Source organism: Lissotriton helveticus, chromosome 8, assembly GCF_964261635.1.
Source record: "Lissotriton helveticus chromosome 8, aLisHel1.1, whole genome shotgun sequence".
In the NCBI taxonomy this organism is placed as follows: Eukaryota; Metazoa; Chordata; class Amphibia; order Caudata; family Salamandridae; genus Lissotriton; species Lissotriton helveticus.
This window is the reverse complement of record NC_136069.1, coordinates 62,762,469-62,780,873: the sequence shown is the minus strand read 5'-3', so window position 1 is coordinate 62,780,873 and position 18,405 is coordinate 62,762,469. Positions and strand designations below refer to the sequence as shown.

General features: G+C 43.8%; 1 protein-coding gene across 2 annotated transcripts in view; it reads right to left on the bottom strand.

The window, feature by feature from the left end:
- The window catches only part of CFAP44 (cilia and flagella associated protein 44), a 969,845-nt gene that overhangs the window by 49,305 nt on the left and 902,135 nt on the right, over positions 1-18,405 (bottom strand). For both annotated transcript variants that reach the window (XM_078656625.1, XM_078656626.1), the window contains one exon: positions 14,369-14,570. In XM_078656625.1, coding sequence (XP_078512751.1) covers positions 14,369-14,570 — 202 coding nt within the window. The remainder of the gene's footprint in view (positions 1-14,368; positions 14,571-18,405) is intronic.

The following is an 18,405-nucleotide window of genomic DNA, read 5'->3' as shown; positions in this document are numbered from 1 at the left end:
AACACATTTTGTGCTGTAGTGCTGCATTGCACTAGCAAGTATGTTTTCCCAGCACAGATCACACATTGCTGCTAAACTATTTGCAAAGAATCATGTTAAACCATTATGCTACTTTCCCAATACCCAGCTGCACAGTGAGGCATATTATGTTTACCCAGCTGTTAGCAACAACTACATCAAGCATTACACACTTTCTATGTTAAAATAAAATCAAAAAGTTCTGCTCACTCGCAGGAATGACTTTGACACAAGTATTTCTACTGAACTATTATTTATCTGAATTGACCATCTCTCGAAAAACGTGTTGGTCTCCTCAGACTGCTCTCTCCCTGCTGTATGCCAACAGGGGTCATCTTCACCAGATGTGAGAGTGTTGGGTCAGAAATCACTCCACACAGTACCCCTCATTCACATGGAAACTAACCTGCACAATAATGAATGTCTCCCAATGTGCTGTGACCTTCAGTCTCATGGGAGTGGACTTCAGTACTTCTCAATGTGCTTTGACCTTCAGCCTCATGGGAGTGGACTTCAGTACTTCTCACACACGAGGGCCAGAGCCACAGCGTTCTGCACCTCATCTCATGGATTTGGTATTCTGGCCTCCACGCATGCTGTCCTCTCTGCAGACTTTCCTTGCATCTTTGTTTCCATGTGAATAAGAGGTTCTGTGTGGAATGATATCTGACTGAAACTGTCACAGCTGCTGAAGATGACCCATGTTTCCATAAAACAGTGAGAGAGAAACCTGAGGGAGCAAGGGCAGCTGGAGTGAGTTTACAGAGCTGGAGAACAGAGGTCTCGAGAGGAGTTGGGGAATGTAATAGAGGGGCATTTACCTAAGCCCTTGCATAAACCTGGGCTGATGAGCTGCCTGGACCTGTTGAGCATCAGTGAAAAGCACTACAACATCACTTACGTAACTACAACACAAAGTTACAAAGTGGGGGAAAAATGCCATGTTGATTTGTCTATTTATAAAAACATACTGTATCGTTTTCGGGGATGTGGCGTTTTCAGATTATTGCGAACAGACAATCATAGAAAAGAAGCCTTGAATGGTCCATAAAGTCTATTCTTGAACAGCACATTTAAATTTAAGCGCATAGAGAAACACATCAACTTGCCACATAAGTATGGAGTTGATGGCTCTAGATCTCATTTTTTGAGAACCAGACCGGGGCATAGCATTCAGTATATGGGGTTTTGTGGTGTAGTTCTATGTTTTTGAATTAATTCAGATGCAGTATCTTCACACACACACTGCAACAGACACTTAAGAAAAGCTAAGCAAAGGGGGTATATTACACAGTGGGACAGCAGCAGCCGACTGTGTGAGAGATATGGTTACAAATGAGAGCATGCGCTTTAAATCCGAAGAATGTAAGTATGTCGAAAAGGGTCTCGAGACAACTTAGATCTTTAGACTGCTAAAGACTCAAGAACGTTGTTGTTTTTTCACTAGAGCCTAAGAAAGTACATGTAGACAGGAGGTTTAACAAAAGTTGATGATACATGTTCCAGTCACTGTATTACAAGCTGTTGCAAAGCATTTCAGAGTGGCTCAATGTGGCAGAGAAATAAAGTGATAAAAATGGATATAGATGAAAGTGATGTTTCTTCTTAGTTATGCTGTCTGATTGCACAAGTTGGACCCAGAAGTATTGTTTAAGGTTGCTACAGGCGATATTCTTTCTGGTTCCGGAAATGTAAGTTGAGTCTACCGGAAAGCGGAGCAAGATTGTGGCTTTTGCCTTTAGGTAAGTGATTTGTGAATTATGCATTTCAATGCACAAGCATGTTCTGCATTGAGTTTTAAACCTAAATTTGGTCTGGAGAACTGGTTGGCTCAAATGAGTTTGGGTGATCTTTTCATGTGTCACACAAGTTAGACTACCAAACTCCAGAAGAAGTGATTACATGGACATGAAATGTTATTTTCTATCCTGTTTGTGTTTCTTCTATTAGAAGGATAGCGTCCTTGAGGTTCGTGTAGTCTGATCTACTGTGACAACATTGGCAGATTGCTCATGTAAGTGAAAGTTTAAAGTCTTTTACACCCTCGGCAACACTATGCCTTTCGAAAGAGTTAGGTCAAGCTGGTTACGTCCCCATCGTATCCATTAAGAACGCTGGATGATAAAGAGGATTATAATGATGTGGAGTCTGATTATAGATCTTTGTGATGAAATGAATTAGACATACAAATGGATTCCACCGGCGTTCTTCGGAGACACCGTTTCACCCGAGGATGTGCCTTTTTGGCCCCAGTCCCTGTTCGTTGTGAGAGAGTCCTTGTATCGTGGTATGCCCTGGACCTTCAACTTTGAACTTTGCTGTGTTGATATAATTTCCACATACTTTAGTTGTAGTATATTTGAACTTCTCCTAAGTGAAGTTAACGTCTCGTGTGTTTATCGTGTTTGCGGGACTTATCCCTCGAGGGCTCTTGAACCCCGGGAAGTGTGGCGGGCCACCTTCTCAAGGAACTGTGAGCCTTGCTCGAACTTTTTGCCAGTTTTGGACATCTGAGATTATACAAATTGTATAGATTAATTCCAAGATTGAGCCCCCTTGTTTGGTCATTTCCTGAATTGTTGATCAACCATACCAAATTTGAAGAAAGCAACGCTTCAGAAGAAACTGTGTATATAGTGTTTTGCGCCCTGACGAAGGAACTTTGGATAGTTGTCTTTTCCGAAACGCGTGTCGGCGCTTTTTGCTTGTCTGTTTGTGTTATTTGATTATTATTGTATTATATTTCATTTTCTTCTTTTGTACGGTTTTTGCCATATTGTATAAATTGTGTATTGTGTAATTGTGTATGGTTGCTTGGTTGATTGTGAGGATGTTTGGCTGCTTCAGTTTGATTGGGGGTTGTGATGTACATTTATATTGATACTTGCTTCTAATATTTTTATGAAACAGTCTTTGTGTATGTTTATAAGAAATATGTTTTTCAAATAAATATTCCTGTGTGGGAACATGTTGATATATATGAATTTGTGGATATACTACCTATAGATTTATTGTGCTCTCTAGGAGAGGTTTTGTGTTCTTGTTTGAGAATCTTCTACTGTCCATTGAAATGTGTTAACAATTGCATAATCAATAGCGCAAGAGGAAGCGATTGCGTAATAATATTATTTGTTAGAGTAACTGTAACTTGCTTCAGTCATTTTTTTCAGCTCAATTCTAATTAATGGCTAAAGGAACTGCCTGCCGTTCATGTTTTAGGCCCTTTTTTCACATCTTGGTTGCCGAGATGAGAAACTGCTGACTTCCAAAGCTTTGTGGGTTTGCTTAATGAACTGCACATCTATTGATGAAACTGAGTCTAAATGATACATTTTAACAATATGTTTCTTTTGTGTTTGAGGGTGCTCAAATGACGCTACAATACCCACCCACCAGGGTATTACTTTCCTAGAACTACACAGTCTAGAACTACAATTCACCAGTGGTGAAAAGAGAAACTGCTGACTAGCTGACTCAGCAACATGTTCCTATACTTTTTGTAATCTGAAGGTTGTCTTCTTCCTTCCTCATGATCTGAGTCTTCTGACCCCTGAATGTTCCCTTTGTTTACATGTATTGTGTGTTCCCCGTTGCAGACCTATGTGTATGATCCTATAAATGTGTGCCTTGCACTTGTTCCAACTGTTTCATGGGGAACTGTCTGGTCAATTGATTCTTCTGTGATCCACAAACTGTTCACTTAGATAAGTAAACCCTCTCAGACTTTCATTGGCCTGTGAGCGGAGTTTCTTTAACAAGGGAAAAGGGAAGGAGGACAACTTATCAGAAGAGCCTCGGTTCTTTAGATTGTGCTCTGCAAGAAAGTGAATTTATAAGGATAGTCTTTGTTGCCATGATAGTGTTGCCAATGTTTAAACCCTTAAAGAAATGAATGGGTTATCATCAGGACCAAAGGCAATTAACTGGAGCCCATCTGAGAATCCTATGTCTGTGTGTGAAATCAGAGACGTAGAGAACAATCATGATATGCCCAAAAATGTACCTAAGAATTTTGATACATGGTCAAGAGGCAGAAAAGAACTAGAACTCTCCTAGAGGTGATGAACATCTGAAAGAGAAAGGAAGGAGATAAATCAGTGAAATCAGAATGAAGGTCAAAGAGTGAGCTAGCACACGTCGGCAGAGGAGCATACGGAACATGAAGATAAGGCAATGTAAAGTCTAAGTTGGGGAGAATGGCCCAGGGGTTCAGGGGCATACCTACAGCAGTACTGAAACACATTAATCTGGGAAACAACAAAGAGGCAATTCCGACAAGATGAACATCCATCCACATCGTGATCAGAGCTCAAACAACAAATGCAGTCCTCGTGCGGGTCAGTTATAAACATCATTTTCCCGCACTCCCTGCAGGGCTTGAAGCTGGTCTTCTTTGTCGACATCGTGAAGAGACAAGAAACAAAGAAGCAGAAAGCGGTAACAAAAAGGCAACAAAGTACCAGTTGGCTACTGAGATTCCCGAAACCGTTAGACGACGCGGAAAAAAGGGAACTGATGTCATCACGCCGGCGTGGGCCTATTATAGACGTCGGTGACGTCAGCGGAGTCACATGCGATGCCGTGTCTCTATGACGTCCAAGTCCATGTCGGCGCGAGGCTACGAAAAGAATTTCCGAATGTTGCTGACGCAAGGGGATATTCACAAGGTGAGGAATCCACTGGCAGATGTATCTATCAGAAAATAACTGCACAAGGAAAAATCATCAGTACGGCTCAGAAATGAGCAAAAAAGCAGCCATTTAAACAGTAGCTACAGGGAGGACAGAAGGTCACTTATGGAAAAGACAAAGGGGCAGATTATGATGGAGGATTTTCCGCATCCTCCAGGCCGGAGGATGCGGAAAATCCTCTGCAGAGCCTCAAAAGACCCACCGCCATATTAGGATGGCGGTGTGTCTAGAAATCTGTCCGCAGCTTTTCCGCCGCGGTCGCCTTCCAACCGCGGCGGAAAAGCTTTAACATGGCTGGCGGTGTCTATCAGACACCGCCAGCCATATTAGCATGGTGTAAGATGTATGCTTTTCCGCGGCGGCTTTTCCGCCATGGAATAGCATACGGACCTTCACTTCGGGGGCCCGTTGCGGGCCCCCTGGGTGAAGGGGGTGTGGGGGATGCACATGGGGGGTACCTATGGTACCCCCCTGCATTTGCGTGAACAAAGCAGCAGGCACCGCGCGGTGCCTGCCACTTTGGGCATGCAAATGCACAACTTACATTTTTAACATTGCGGCGGGTGCGGCTTCAAGCAGCACCCGCCGCAATGTTAAAAATACAGGATGTGACCGGCAGGGTGGCGGTCACATCCTAATTTGCACGGAGGGACCGCGCTGCCCCTGCGGACGGTCCCTCCTACTCTATGGTGGCGGACGGACTCAGGTCCGTCCTCCATCTTAAACCGCCCTAAAGTGTGTCGTTCAAGCGGTCGTCCGGGTCGCTGGCGGAGCGGCGCCAGAGAGAAAGCATCCAACTGGGACACCAATTGTGAAGATTTTCAAAAAGGTGGCAGTACAAATCAGGTGTCTATCTAAGTGGTGAAGAACTGAAGCCTCGAGGAAGGAGCTTGCGGCAGAGCATAAAACTTATCACAGTGGAGGCACCAGCTCATGACCGTAAAATGATGTGAATATGCAACAAATGCTAGGAGGCAGAGTATCGGGAACCCATGGGGGAGTGCTTGTGGGGAAAGGCGGACGGGTAAAGGAAAAAGGGGAAGAAGGTAAGAAAAATTTGAGGAAAGACATAAAAGGAAAAGAAAGATGGAAGTCAAGGAGCTAATAAGTGGAAAGATGAAAGAAAACGAGGGAGACAGAAAACAAACTGAATATTACATGATTCAGTCAGGAGAAAAAAAAGTCACACTGTCCAGAATAGGTTCCGATTCTAAAATTGTGATCTGGAAGAGTTTACATGTAGATCATAGAATGCCATACTTCCAAAGTATTTAAAGCATTTATTACCTTGCATGATCCTTTGGAATTAACAATTATTCAGTATAAGCTGTAAATTTGCACCCCTAGGCGATAATGTGATATGATCCATAACCTGCTACCTAAAAGCCGTCTGTTGGTAGTTCAAGGCAGTGTGGTGCGATTCCAATGGGGCACCGTCCACGCGGCATTGAATTATGCGATTGAGTTGTATGACACGTGGTATGGCTTTCTGTGTGGTCTGGCCAATGTAGATAAGATGCCAGGAGCATTGAATGGCATGTATGACATTAGATGAGTTACAGTTACTGTATTGCCAAAGGTATGAGTAATGGTGCTAAGTTTGAATAGCTTGGTGTCTGTATTTTGGCACTGTTACTGCATAAAACACATTTTAAATATTAGCACATTATCCCCAACAAAAACACACATTTCACAAAACATTGGCAGGCATATCTGCGTTCTCTGGCATATCTGCGTTCTCTGGTAAACAAACAATTCAAATCAGATGATATGCAAATGCAAAATAGTACTACAATTAATTATTAAATCATGTTATTTAAAACATATCAAGCAATGTGTAATACAGTCCTTCATTTGTATCACTAGAACCCCACAATGGTAATATAAATGTAAATGTAAATGTACAGGAATTTATATAGCGCAAATCACCAAGCGGTTTCTAAGCGCTTGCTTAGGGAACCCGTCCTGGTATTCCCCTGTGAGCTAAGCCCGGCAGGGTATCCGCAAGGTGAAAGCCAGGCATCCCGCCGCGAGGGGCCGTTGTGGAGATTAAGCAAGCTATTGCCCAGAGTCGCAGAGTGTGAACCCGTGAATCGAGTAGGCACCGGAGCGAGAATTGTCGAGTCCATGGACATTTTAGGACTCAAGACCCTTAGGGCCTTATTACAAAGCTACAAGCTTACGCCTGTGCTTAGCCATCATTTCAAGTGTTTGGCTCGTTTACAAACATCTCAGACTTGCACACATACAGTAAAAAGCCTTCTTAGGGGCACATGCATCAATATTGCATTTTGCGATTCCTTAATTGCGAAAAATAAGGAATCGCAATTAAGGAATTGCAAACTGCAATGCATCAAGAAATCGCTATAAAAATAGCGATTTCTTAAAATTCCTTAATTGCGATTCTCTAATTGAGAATCGCAATTAAGGAATACCTCCCCATCCATTCCTATGGGCCTAGAGGCCCTTAGGAATGAATGGAAAGACAGGTTTCAGGTTTTAAAGTCTTTATTTCGATTTTTTAACAAATCATAAAAGACACAAATATAAATACAAAAAAAAATATATAACTGAATCAATTCAATTAAAACATCCAACAAAAACAATACTGTAAAAGAAATTTAAACACTAACACAAAAATATAAAAAATAAGTATACAAATAAGAGTAAAGAACATTTCATAACAAATTGATAAAACAGGATTAAATTACAATTAATGAGTAAAGAAACCTGAATAAAGAAACCTGAATAATTTTGTATAAGAATAAATAACAGTGGATTAAAAAGTCAACATTACATTTCAAAAGTTACAGTTCAAAATCATTGTGGACAAATCCTTATTATGGCAGAAAGGAAAGAGAAACAAGGGATGCAAATGATGGAACAAAGTCGTGAAATGATTATCAAATACATAATCAAACAGATTGTGGCCATTTGTAAATCACCTTTGTACTTGGTACTAAGTCATGCTGGTTTTTAGTCTTAGGAGCCAAGCCCATCCCAAATACTTTGCCAAAGTTACCACAAAGAGTTCTGAGGTGTTAGTCCTAAGCACCCGTATGGCCTCCATTGCTGTTTTGAATGGAAGTTTTTGGAACAAAGGTTTTAACCATTTCTTTCGGGGTGCACAATACCTTGGGCAGGCAAAAAGGAAGTGACCTTCAGATTCAATATGACCTGGACAACATGTACAGTAGGGCGATATCCCTGTAGACCGTTTATTTAGAAAGATGTTTAAGGGCAGAGCGCCCACTCTAAATTGATGGTACAACTTCTTATCTAACGGTCGAGATATAACATCCCAATATGGCTCTCTTGCTAGGTCAAGTTTGAATGTTCGAAATCTGCCTGTAAGGCCGTTTTTGTTAGAAAGCAAGACTCTTTTTAGGCGAGATGTAGCCCAGTATAATGATTTGAACTCATCTTTAGGTGGGAAAACATTAGATTGCGGGGATGTCCAGAGTTGTTCTAAGCCCATATCTGTAAGGATTGATTTAACAGCAGAAAACCAGGGTATTTTCCCTGAACCCCTAATAGACCTGACTTCCAACAATTCTTTTGCAAAGAGGGATAAATCTGGGGATGTCCATATCCGTCTCCACAATGCCACTAACCTAAATCTTGCCATCTCATTAATGGGTGGGGAACCAAGGTCCAAACAGAGAGGGACCAAGGGTGTGGACTGTGGGAGGCCCACAAGATTTCGAAGGAATCTACATTGAGTTTTAAACAGGTTAAGCAAGTCCATGTGGCCCCACAGATCCGCGCCATATAAGATGGCTGTAGAGATTTTAACATCATAGATCTTAAGGGCCGGTAGGACCCGTTTTGTAATAGATTTCTTCTGCTCTTTAACGAGACAACCAGTCAGCCTAGCAAGTTGAAGATGTTGCATATTAATCTGATCTTTCCATCTTAAACGGCTATCAAGGGTAACCCCTAGGTAGGTCATGGTATCGACCTGTTCGAGGTTTACTCCATTCAACTTTACTGAACTTCGGACTGAATGGTTTTTTGTAAAAACCATAAATTTTGTTTTCCCCACATTAACTACCAAATTATTGATGGCACAGTACTCCTCAAAGCGGTCGAGAGCCCGCTGGAGTCCGCTGCGTGTTTTTGAGAGGATTAAAGTGTCATCTGCGAAGATGAGTAAAGGGAACCTCATCCCCGCCAGCATTGGTGCATCAGTGGGGGTATCCATGAAAAATTTAACAACTTGGTCCATAAAAAGGAGGAAGAGGGTAGGGGCCAGGACACACCCCTGGCGGACACCTCGAGTTACGGGGAATGTTTCCGTCACTTGTCCCTGACCCCCCCACCTCACCCTCGCAAAGTTGTCCTCATGGAGTCTTACAATGAGGTCCAATAGTTCTAGTGGGCACCCCAGATTTTTCAACACACCCCATAGCCTGTCCCTAGGCACTAGGTCGAAGGCGGACTTCAGATCGATGAATGCGGCATAGATGGTGCCACCACCCAACCACACCTCCTTCCAATAGATCAGGCAGAATCTAAAAACCTGATCTATGGTGCTCATTCCCGATCTGAAGCCCGCCTGCATAGGTGACAGAATGTTCTCAGTTTCCATCCAACCCTGGACCCGTCCCAGGACCATGCGTGCCACTATCTTTTGAATCGAATCGATCAAACTGATAGGGCGGTAATTGCCCGGAATGGTTTTATCACCCTTTTTATAAATTGGGACAATTTCGGCCCCTTTCCATGATTTCGGGACTGTAGCTCCAAGGGCCAAAGTGTTAGCTATCCTGGTAATATACGGGAGCCACAAAGTGGGATTAGATTTAAATAGATCAGCCGGAATCAGATCCATACCGGGGGCTTTGCCTCGGAGAGTAAGTGCCAGCGCCAACTCAACCTCAGCAACTGTAAAGGTGAGTTTTTCACCTTGTGGGGTCAGCAAAGGTGCTTTGCCCAAGGGATTTATAGCCTCATCATCACCAGCTTTAAATTGGGCCGAATAGAATGAAATCCAATCCTCGATGGGCACATTATTTCCCGGGGTAGAAGAGTCTGCGTTTTTACCCCATTTGACCAAATCCCAAAACCTTTTAAGGTTGTTAGTGGACGATGCCTCCAAGAGGTCAGTCCAAAACTCATCCTCCCACTCCCGTTTAGCTTTACTAAGGGTTTTTTTGTAGTGGAGCCTTGCAGCTCTCACTCCAGCCACATCCCGAGATTTAATGGCTGAAATGAGAGCTGCATGAGCCCCCCTACATTTCTTGTTATACCATTTTTGGGGCAAAGGATTAGTTTTAGTTATAGCACTCCCACATGGCTTGGATAGGAGAGTTTTTAGGTGATCAAAACAGTCAATATGGACACCCATCACATTATTGGCCAATCCAATATCCATCCCCAGCAAATCTATTTGCGACATTTCGTTAAGCGCATCCTCCACCACAACATTAATATTGTCTAATAAACACTCATCTTCCATAACCCGTGACCACTTCAATCTCCTCCTGTCGTTGGTAAGTTGGGCGTCCCCTGTATAGGTGGCAGATGGCTCCTCGTGTCTATTTAGCCCCGGTATCTTCAACGATAGAGATAGTGGGTTGTGGTCGCTTTCCGGGCGCTCTAATACTACCATGTCTATTAGCAGAGACCAATGTTCCATGTTCAGTAAGATATAGTCAATACGGCTCTGCCTCAGCCCATTGTCAAAAGTACAATTTCCCTTCATATCCGAGGCAGAGCGGCCATTACATGCACGGAACCCATTTTGTAGACAAAAAGCCATCCAGGAAACTGCAGCCTCTGTTGCTTTAGCCCTCTTCTCCACTTGTAAATCCGGAATGCCCCATACCGAATCGTCTGCCATAGTCCAGGTATCTCCCATATCTAGCACAGGTTCTATGGTGCAATTTAGGTCACCAGCAAGAATGGTAGTAATGCCTGTGTCCATTTTCATAACCGTTTGATCAACTAGGTTCAGCAGGGGTGAGCTTCGACCGCCAGACAGACCTCTAGCATAAATATTAACAATGTTCATGATTTGCTTGTTCCCTTTGTTTATTATGATGGAGAGGAGATCCTGACTCTCCACCGGGAATTCCATTGGATAAAAACCCAAGGATTGTTTCACCCAGATCAACAGGCCACCAGCGGCCCGCCCTTTGCCTCCTTTAATTGCGGGTTTGAAGAAATTAATATACCCCAACTTATGAACAGGCTCCGTTGCCCATGTTTCCTGCAACAGGATAATATCATAATTGTCCATAAAGTTCGACCAATCAGTGGACACAAGGCGCTCCTTAATTCCCGCTATGTTCCAGGACAAGATTTTCAAATGATCTTTCAGGTTGCCTGGCAACATAGGGTATAGGGGCTGTACAGGTCCGTGAGACACCCCTGTATCATTGTTAACCACTAAATGCTTAACGAGATCTGCTGGAACTGTGATTTTATCCTCGGTCAAGAACCCCTGAGTAGCTACATATGGTAAAGAGCTAGTTAACAAAGGCATTTGGCCTCCTTCCCCATCTACTCGATTGGTGATTTGGATTGGGCAGACCATATTTTTATCAATGGGCTCTTGGGCTACTACACTACCAATCAGGGACGCACTAGATGGAGCATTGAGTCAGTCTATAGCTTCAAGCCCAGAAAGGGGACCAAAATGATTGAAAAGGAAGGGGCGCTGGCAGTCAAGTGGGGTTAATGCCAGGGGATGTCTTGCAGCAGGACCTTTACGAAACAGGGGATAAGACTGAAAGGGTATTTGCCTGCGCGGATAAAAATAGGATAAAGCTAATGTTTGTACATCCCTTTGCCTAGCAAACCTGGGTTCTCGTTTGATAGCATCTACCACCCATGAATCTTTGAACGAGATCAGTATACAATCTCCTTCTAAATCTTTTACCTCCGGCCCCACCCAATCTACTCTCCTCACATATAGTATTTCCGTAGGGGTAGAGGGGGGTAGCGGGCGATTTTTGTTCAACCAAAAAGTGACTTTATTGCGAAGGTCACTATAGGATTCCCTTGCACCCTGTTTTAATGGTGCTACACCTGTCAAAACGATGGTGTGTAGGGCTGCTTCAGGTGGTAAATCAACACTGGGGATATTTGGTCTTTTACGCCCCCCCTCCCTGTGGGTAGTGGAGACGGTGCGTGGGGCTCTTGGGGTACAGGGGGGGTAGAAGATTTAAATTAGGTTGTGTGCGTGGTCCCATTGTTTGACGCCCACCAGCATTTTGTTTAGCCGCTGGTTTCAATTGGGGCTTTGATACCTGAATATGAGTGCTAGCTCCTATTTTAGAAGAGGTAGTAAGGGTGGTATTAATTTCTTGGCCCCTTTTAAGTATGGCGCTGTTTGTTCCTGTGGTTTTATTAGGGAAATTATTACCCTTTTCCATATAGTTGTTACTGGTAACCTTACTGAATGCCTTACTGGGTGCTGATGTATTAATAATAGCGCCCGTATTATTTGGACCAAGTAATGTTTGAAGCATCGTATGGTTTGAATGGATCAAATCCTCCATACTATCAATTTTAGAGGTCATTAACCTAGTCCGCTCCAGGACTGGTAAGAGTAATGTTTTAATCATGGCCTCCATTTTTGCCAACAAAACCTCATCACTATTAAGGCACGTGGGGCAAGTACTTGAGGAGCCCAGAGGAAAAAGGGAGGGGCATAGCATATTGTCGGGCACAGAGGATATTAGTGGGTTTAATTGAGGCTCGGACCCCTGGCCCCCTACATCTTGGACTTTATTTACTTTACTGGTTTTTAGGTCTCTTTCCCCTGAAAATCTAGAATCCCGTTTTCTCTTTTTGGTTTTGGGGCCGGGATTGGATATAGGTGGATTAACACTTTCAACAAGGTTGGACATGTTGGACTGATTGAGGAGAGGAGATCCAGAAAGCTGGCTAAAGTCCTGCTCCTCGCTACTCATGGAATCATTATCCTCCTCCCCGTCCCCCTGACTGTCTTGGGAAGCATTTATACTATTCCTTTCTTGCTTAGTTATATCCCTTGTTGGGCTGCCCCAAATGGTTTCTAAGTGGACTATTGCGTCTGTAAAGGTAGTATGGACACAATTGAAGGCAGCATGGGGTGCAGAGGGTGCAGGAGAGATAGATGTGGCTAAAGCCCCCAGTGAGGATCGCCTTCCACTAATTAGGTCTATTGACAGTCTTTTCTCAACCATGGCAATTTCCTTTTCCAGAATACCAGTGGCCCGTGTTATGAAAGCGTCAATGGGACCAGAAACAACGCCCCTGGTGGTATTAATTTGGACAGTACGTTCCTTCCCTGATCTTAATGGCATTTTCTATGGACTTCCTAGCGTCCAGGGGGGGTGGGCCTAGGCCGGACTCTGCCGTACTCGAACGGCCTCAAACGGCCCGCTCTTTGCCCGGTCTTTGCCCGGTCTTCGCCCCGGCCGTTGCCCCGCGCGCGTCCCGCGTGCGCGTTGCTGTTACTGCTTATCAGGCAAGAGGATAGGCGAAAGGGGCGGGAAGAGGACCAGCTGCGGCCGATCAACGCCGCTGGGCACGCTGGTCCTCGCAGTCCCGCCTCAGTGCTTGCAGTCCTGTGGTCTGGAAAGACATTCTTAATTTGCAATTCACCATTAGAAATTCGCAAATTAAGAATGCAAGTTCATGGGTGCAGGGGTGTCCAAAGGACACCCTGTTGCACCCCTCAAATCTGCTTAGAAGTACATTTTGCACACTCACATGCCCCAAGGGCATGTGTGTGTGTAAAATGTAACTTTGAAAAATGCACTTTAGTGCATTATTCAAAGTTTTCGCAAATTACCATGAAGGTCAACTTCATGGTAATTTGCTCCCCTTGTTTGCGAATTCGCAAATTTTTAAAGTTTGATGCATTGCATTTAAGGAATCTCAATTTGAGATTCCTTAAATGCAATCGCAATTTAAGAAATCACAATTTTGCGATTTCTTAAATTGTGAAAATTACAAAAATGTTAATGCATCCCAAAAAATGGAATTGCATTCGCAAACGGCTGAACTTTGCAATTCGCACCATTTGCGAATGCAATTTCCATTGATGCATGTGCCCCTTAGTGCATGGAATTTACAATGAATAGAGACTCCTGCTGTGCTTTCCTATGCTTGATGACTCAGGGCACTGAATAAAATACTTCCTCATCCTACATTCTCCCTGTGATTTGAACAGCAGCTGTGCACTCTGCCACTTTCACTGCTGCACTTGCACCTGAGCCTCTCAAGTGCCACTTAGATGAAAAGGGAAGTGTGCTTTTTGCAAAGTCAAATGTTCATGAATTCCCCCTAATTAAAGACCGTGCAAGTGTTCACTCATTGGCACTGGATTTCCTAACCGCAATGCTCCAATCCTTCCCTGTCAATGACTGCTGGTCTGAGTACAGGCGACTGGTCCAGTGCATAAATCCTGCACCCATGGAGCGCATGCATTCAAGTGTGCCTCCCTTTTTCTGACTTAGAAGTAAAGTTTGATTGTGAAAGCTAAGATTACTTCCTGGCCTGGGAGTAACTTACAGTTTGAGAAAGCATTCTGGATCATGGCCGTATTCGTGTACTAAGGATTCGCCTCCTCAGAAAAACTCCAGCCTTGGCATGTAGGATCCAGTTAATCCATCCATTGTACGAAGATTGATCAACCGCAGGACATGTCTACGAGTACTCACCCCGTATCTTGGTCTCCATCTCCCTTCGGTCACGGAAGAGCTGTTTGTGCCGCTGGCGGGCATCCTTGTACAGGTCTCGCTGCTGAGCCTTCTCCACCTGCAGCTCCCGGATCCTCAGCTGAAGGCCTTCCAGGGCTTTGTTGGTGAAGACCAGAGATGCTGAGAGATCTCTTGGGATCTCACCGTTGATGATGTGTTCAACCTGAAAATGCCAAAAAGCAAATGAGTCTCGGCCTCACCATGTCAAGGAACTCAGCCTCCAGCTTGTCATCTCCACCAACTATGAAGGGACCCACAGTACATAGATTGCACCAATGAAGGCCATTTTTGCAATTCTGCCACGCAGTGCATCATGACAATGGTTAGATTGTGATAAATGCTTTTTTTTCTCTGCAAGCCACTGCAAATAACTTTTTTGCACTGTTTTTTTGGTGCAACATTGCTGGAAAATTACTGATATATCTATCTATCTATCTATCTATCTATCTATCTATCTATCTATATATATATATATATATATATATATATATATATATATATATATATATATATATATATATATATATATGGTCAAACTAATGTAATTTATATAGTGTATATGTGTATATAAATATACATAGGTATGTAAATATATATAAGGTCAAACTAATTTAATTTATTTCACATTAGTTGCCTTGCTGTCTTATTTTATCTCCTGCCTCTAATGTTGTCTTTGGCAGTGCGTTTCAGTACCAGTGATTATCCACGGGTGGTGCTTGACCCTTCCACACTCCCCCTCTTATATTTCCCTAACTTCTCCCATTTTGTAGTCATTTTTTTCATCCACTCTCCGGGGTCCCTCCCACATTTACTACTAAATGGTACACCTACGTTTGCAAAGATCTCTTCATGGAAAAGACAGGAGATGCTAAGGAGGATGTCTCTGGCCGTAGGTTTGTGAATTGCATTTTGTAGTGTGTCAGTAGTACAAGTTTATGGACTACAGGAGGCCGCTTATGAATCGGACCTGCTGTATCCTAAACACCGTTTCTAAAGATATTGGCCGATTGGATGCAGATTGTCTGTTATGAAGTCCAATGGTGTGTTAATTTTATAAACAATATGGAGGACACAATATTCCTGTTACCATGTCATGAATGATGTAATATGTGACGTCATCAGCAGTGCATTGCGGGGGCGCGAGTTATAGTTAGCTGAACTAACTATAACGAAAGAATTTCTGTGGTTTTGTACGGGTAAAATGTTCAACTAACTATAAAGTCCCTGAAACCTATATTTTTTTCAGTGAATTTCAAAGGTTTTCTAAATGCTCATTTCTAACTATAACATCCCAAAAAACTATTTTTTTTCAGTGAATTTCAAAGGTTTTTTAAATGCTAATTTCTAACTATAACATCGGTAAAACCTATGGTTTTTTCAATGAATTTCAAAGGTTTTTAAAATATTAAACTACCGTTCTGCTATTTTTCATTAGTTCTGTTTTTAGGGTTTAGGGTAGTGCAGTGGTGTTCGGGTAGTGTAGGGGGTCGCGCTGGCTGTAGTGTTTTAGGGTTTACGGTAGTGCAGTGGTGTTTGTGTAGAGTAGGGGGTTGTGCTGGGGTAGTGTTTTAGGCAGTGCAGTGGTGTTTGTGTAGTGTAGGAGATCGTGCTGGGGTAGTGTTTTAGGGTTTACAGCAGTGAAGTGGTGTTTGGGTAGTGTAGGGTGTCATGCTGGGGGTGGGTTTAGGGTAGTGCAGTGGTGTTTGTGTAGTGTAGGGGTCATGCTGGGGTAGTGTTTTAGGGTTTAGGGCAGTGCAGTGGTGTTTGGGTTATGTAGGGGGTCGTGCTGTGGGCAGTGTTTTAGGGTTTACGGCAGTGCAGTAGCATTTGTGTAGTGTAGGGGGTTGTGCAGGGAGTAGTGTTTTAGGGTTTAGGGTAGTGCAGTGGTGTTTGGGTCGTATAGGGGGTCGTGCCAACTCACAGAGCTACGAGTCGATGGACTGGCTTCTAAAGGCATAGCCGCGACCTGGAGATGTGGGGAGAGGCAGCGTGAAAGGGGTCTCTTGCACAGACAGACCTCCGGTATATTTTCAGTGCTGTCTCGCATGAGGAACCAGAATTAGATTAGGCCTCGCTTGAGGAAGTAGAGCGTGGTTTCTAAGTCAGTGTTCAGCGTGATGCCGCCAATTAAGATACTAAGAACGCCCCTATGGCATAAGACACCCTTCTGTTACTGTTCCGACATATATCCTGTAATGATATTATTTGCTCTCCTTGTAAATAGGTTAGCGTCGGTCCACAAGAACAACGCCATTTTGTTTAGTAAACCCGCTTCTCTGTCTCAAAAACCTCCTTAGCTATGCAATTTCGCATCTCCCCCTTTCTCATGAGAAATAGCCACGCACATGTAGCGAGCAGCTGCTTCTGCTTTTGGGCCCTGTCAAGGTTATAGGAGGGGGCCGACCAGATAAGCACATTCTTGCAGGCGCTGCGCGGACTCTCACCGAAACTAGCTGAAGGAGTCAACCGGCCTGACCTTGCTATACTGAGCTCAGATAGACGCTTTGTGTGCCATATATGGGCATACCCCTTGCCACCTCCTGTGCCAACCTGTACTTTTCCATTTTCGGTAACGGTTGCAAATTGTGATAGTATATATGTGTTGACCTGACAATGCGCCAGTAGTCTCTCTGCGGTCCTCGGGGTGTGAGGTCGTTGGGAGCTCCTCTGGCAGAGTATGTTTTGTCTAATAAACGCTTGAACTTTCTACACTGCCAATCGACTGATTATTGATGAATGATATTTTGGTTATTGTAAGTATAACTCTTTAGGGGTTTGTAAATTTCGGTACTTCAGTTGGCGACTCCGCCGGGACTCCGCGTCGGGGTCGTCCCTCCGTATTCGGAAAAAGAAGGGACATTAAAAGGGGTGTACTCGGTCGGGGGGGTGGACTGACCAAAGAAAAAGGATTGCTCCGCTTTTCCGATCGGGAAAAGCCTCAGCTGCTAAGTGACCCCACGCCGGAGTCCTACGGGTGAAACCCGGAAGAATAGATCGATTGGCAGTGGAGAAATCTGCAACCGGACCTGAGTGCAACAGGTGAGTGTTTGTCTTGTTTTATGTCGGATATCCTTTGATACTTGGTTTTGGAATTTGGTGGTCTTTGACCACGGAGATCGCGGTATTTTGGGAGGTGATCTGACGGGGCAGTAGTGAGACTGCACGGGCGGACACCTCTAATTTGTATTTGATAGAGATATAACTAACACGCCTAGGTATGAACCGTGAAACGTTCATGCCTGGCCGGATCGCCCTCTGAAATGCTGATGGTCGTACTTGGGAAGCACTTGGACTGATCTGGAGCAGTGCTGGAAAAAGCGGGCTAACCCAGCATCGTCCGGGAAGTGAACCAAGCGGGCTGTCGGATAGTCGGTAGGTCGGTCTGTGGTAGTAAAAACCTGTGTAGCTATCTCTAGGCAGCCCCTATGGTGAGGCTGTTTTGACCTTTGATTCTTTGACTTTGGAATAGACCGGTTCTCCACAGACTGGAGTCGACGGGCTCTGTCTTTTGATTTGGGCTAGCATTCGTTCTCACTGGTTTGTACTGTCTGTATCTGTTTTGTTTTATTTGTATTACGGATGATCACGTGAATTATGGTTCTGAACAAGTGATTGAATGAGCAAATGAACATGGCCATGTATGTGTGAAAGGTATTGTGAGTAATAAATTGCCTTTTCCTTTTAACAGGTATAATTTGAACGGTAGTGATACAATGCCGTGCTTCAGCCGACTATGTTTTGGCTGTACAAGCCCAAATAGCACTAGATTAGACGAAAGCCAGCCGGCCCCTCCGGAAGGTACTCCCAGCCATGATCTATACTGTAAGCATGGGATTGGACCCTTGATATTTAACCGTCTATGGCACAAGTATACCAAGGATAATGTAGAACTACAGTGGCCTCTGACAGGGTCCTTCGATGAGAAAAAGATTAATTATTTACAAGAGCGTCTGTTTGCAAAACGCAGCAGACAGTCCATGTTTGATACCCTGAGAACG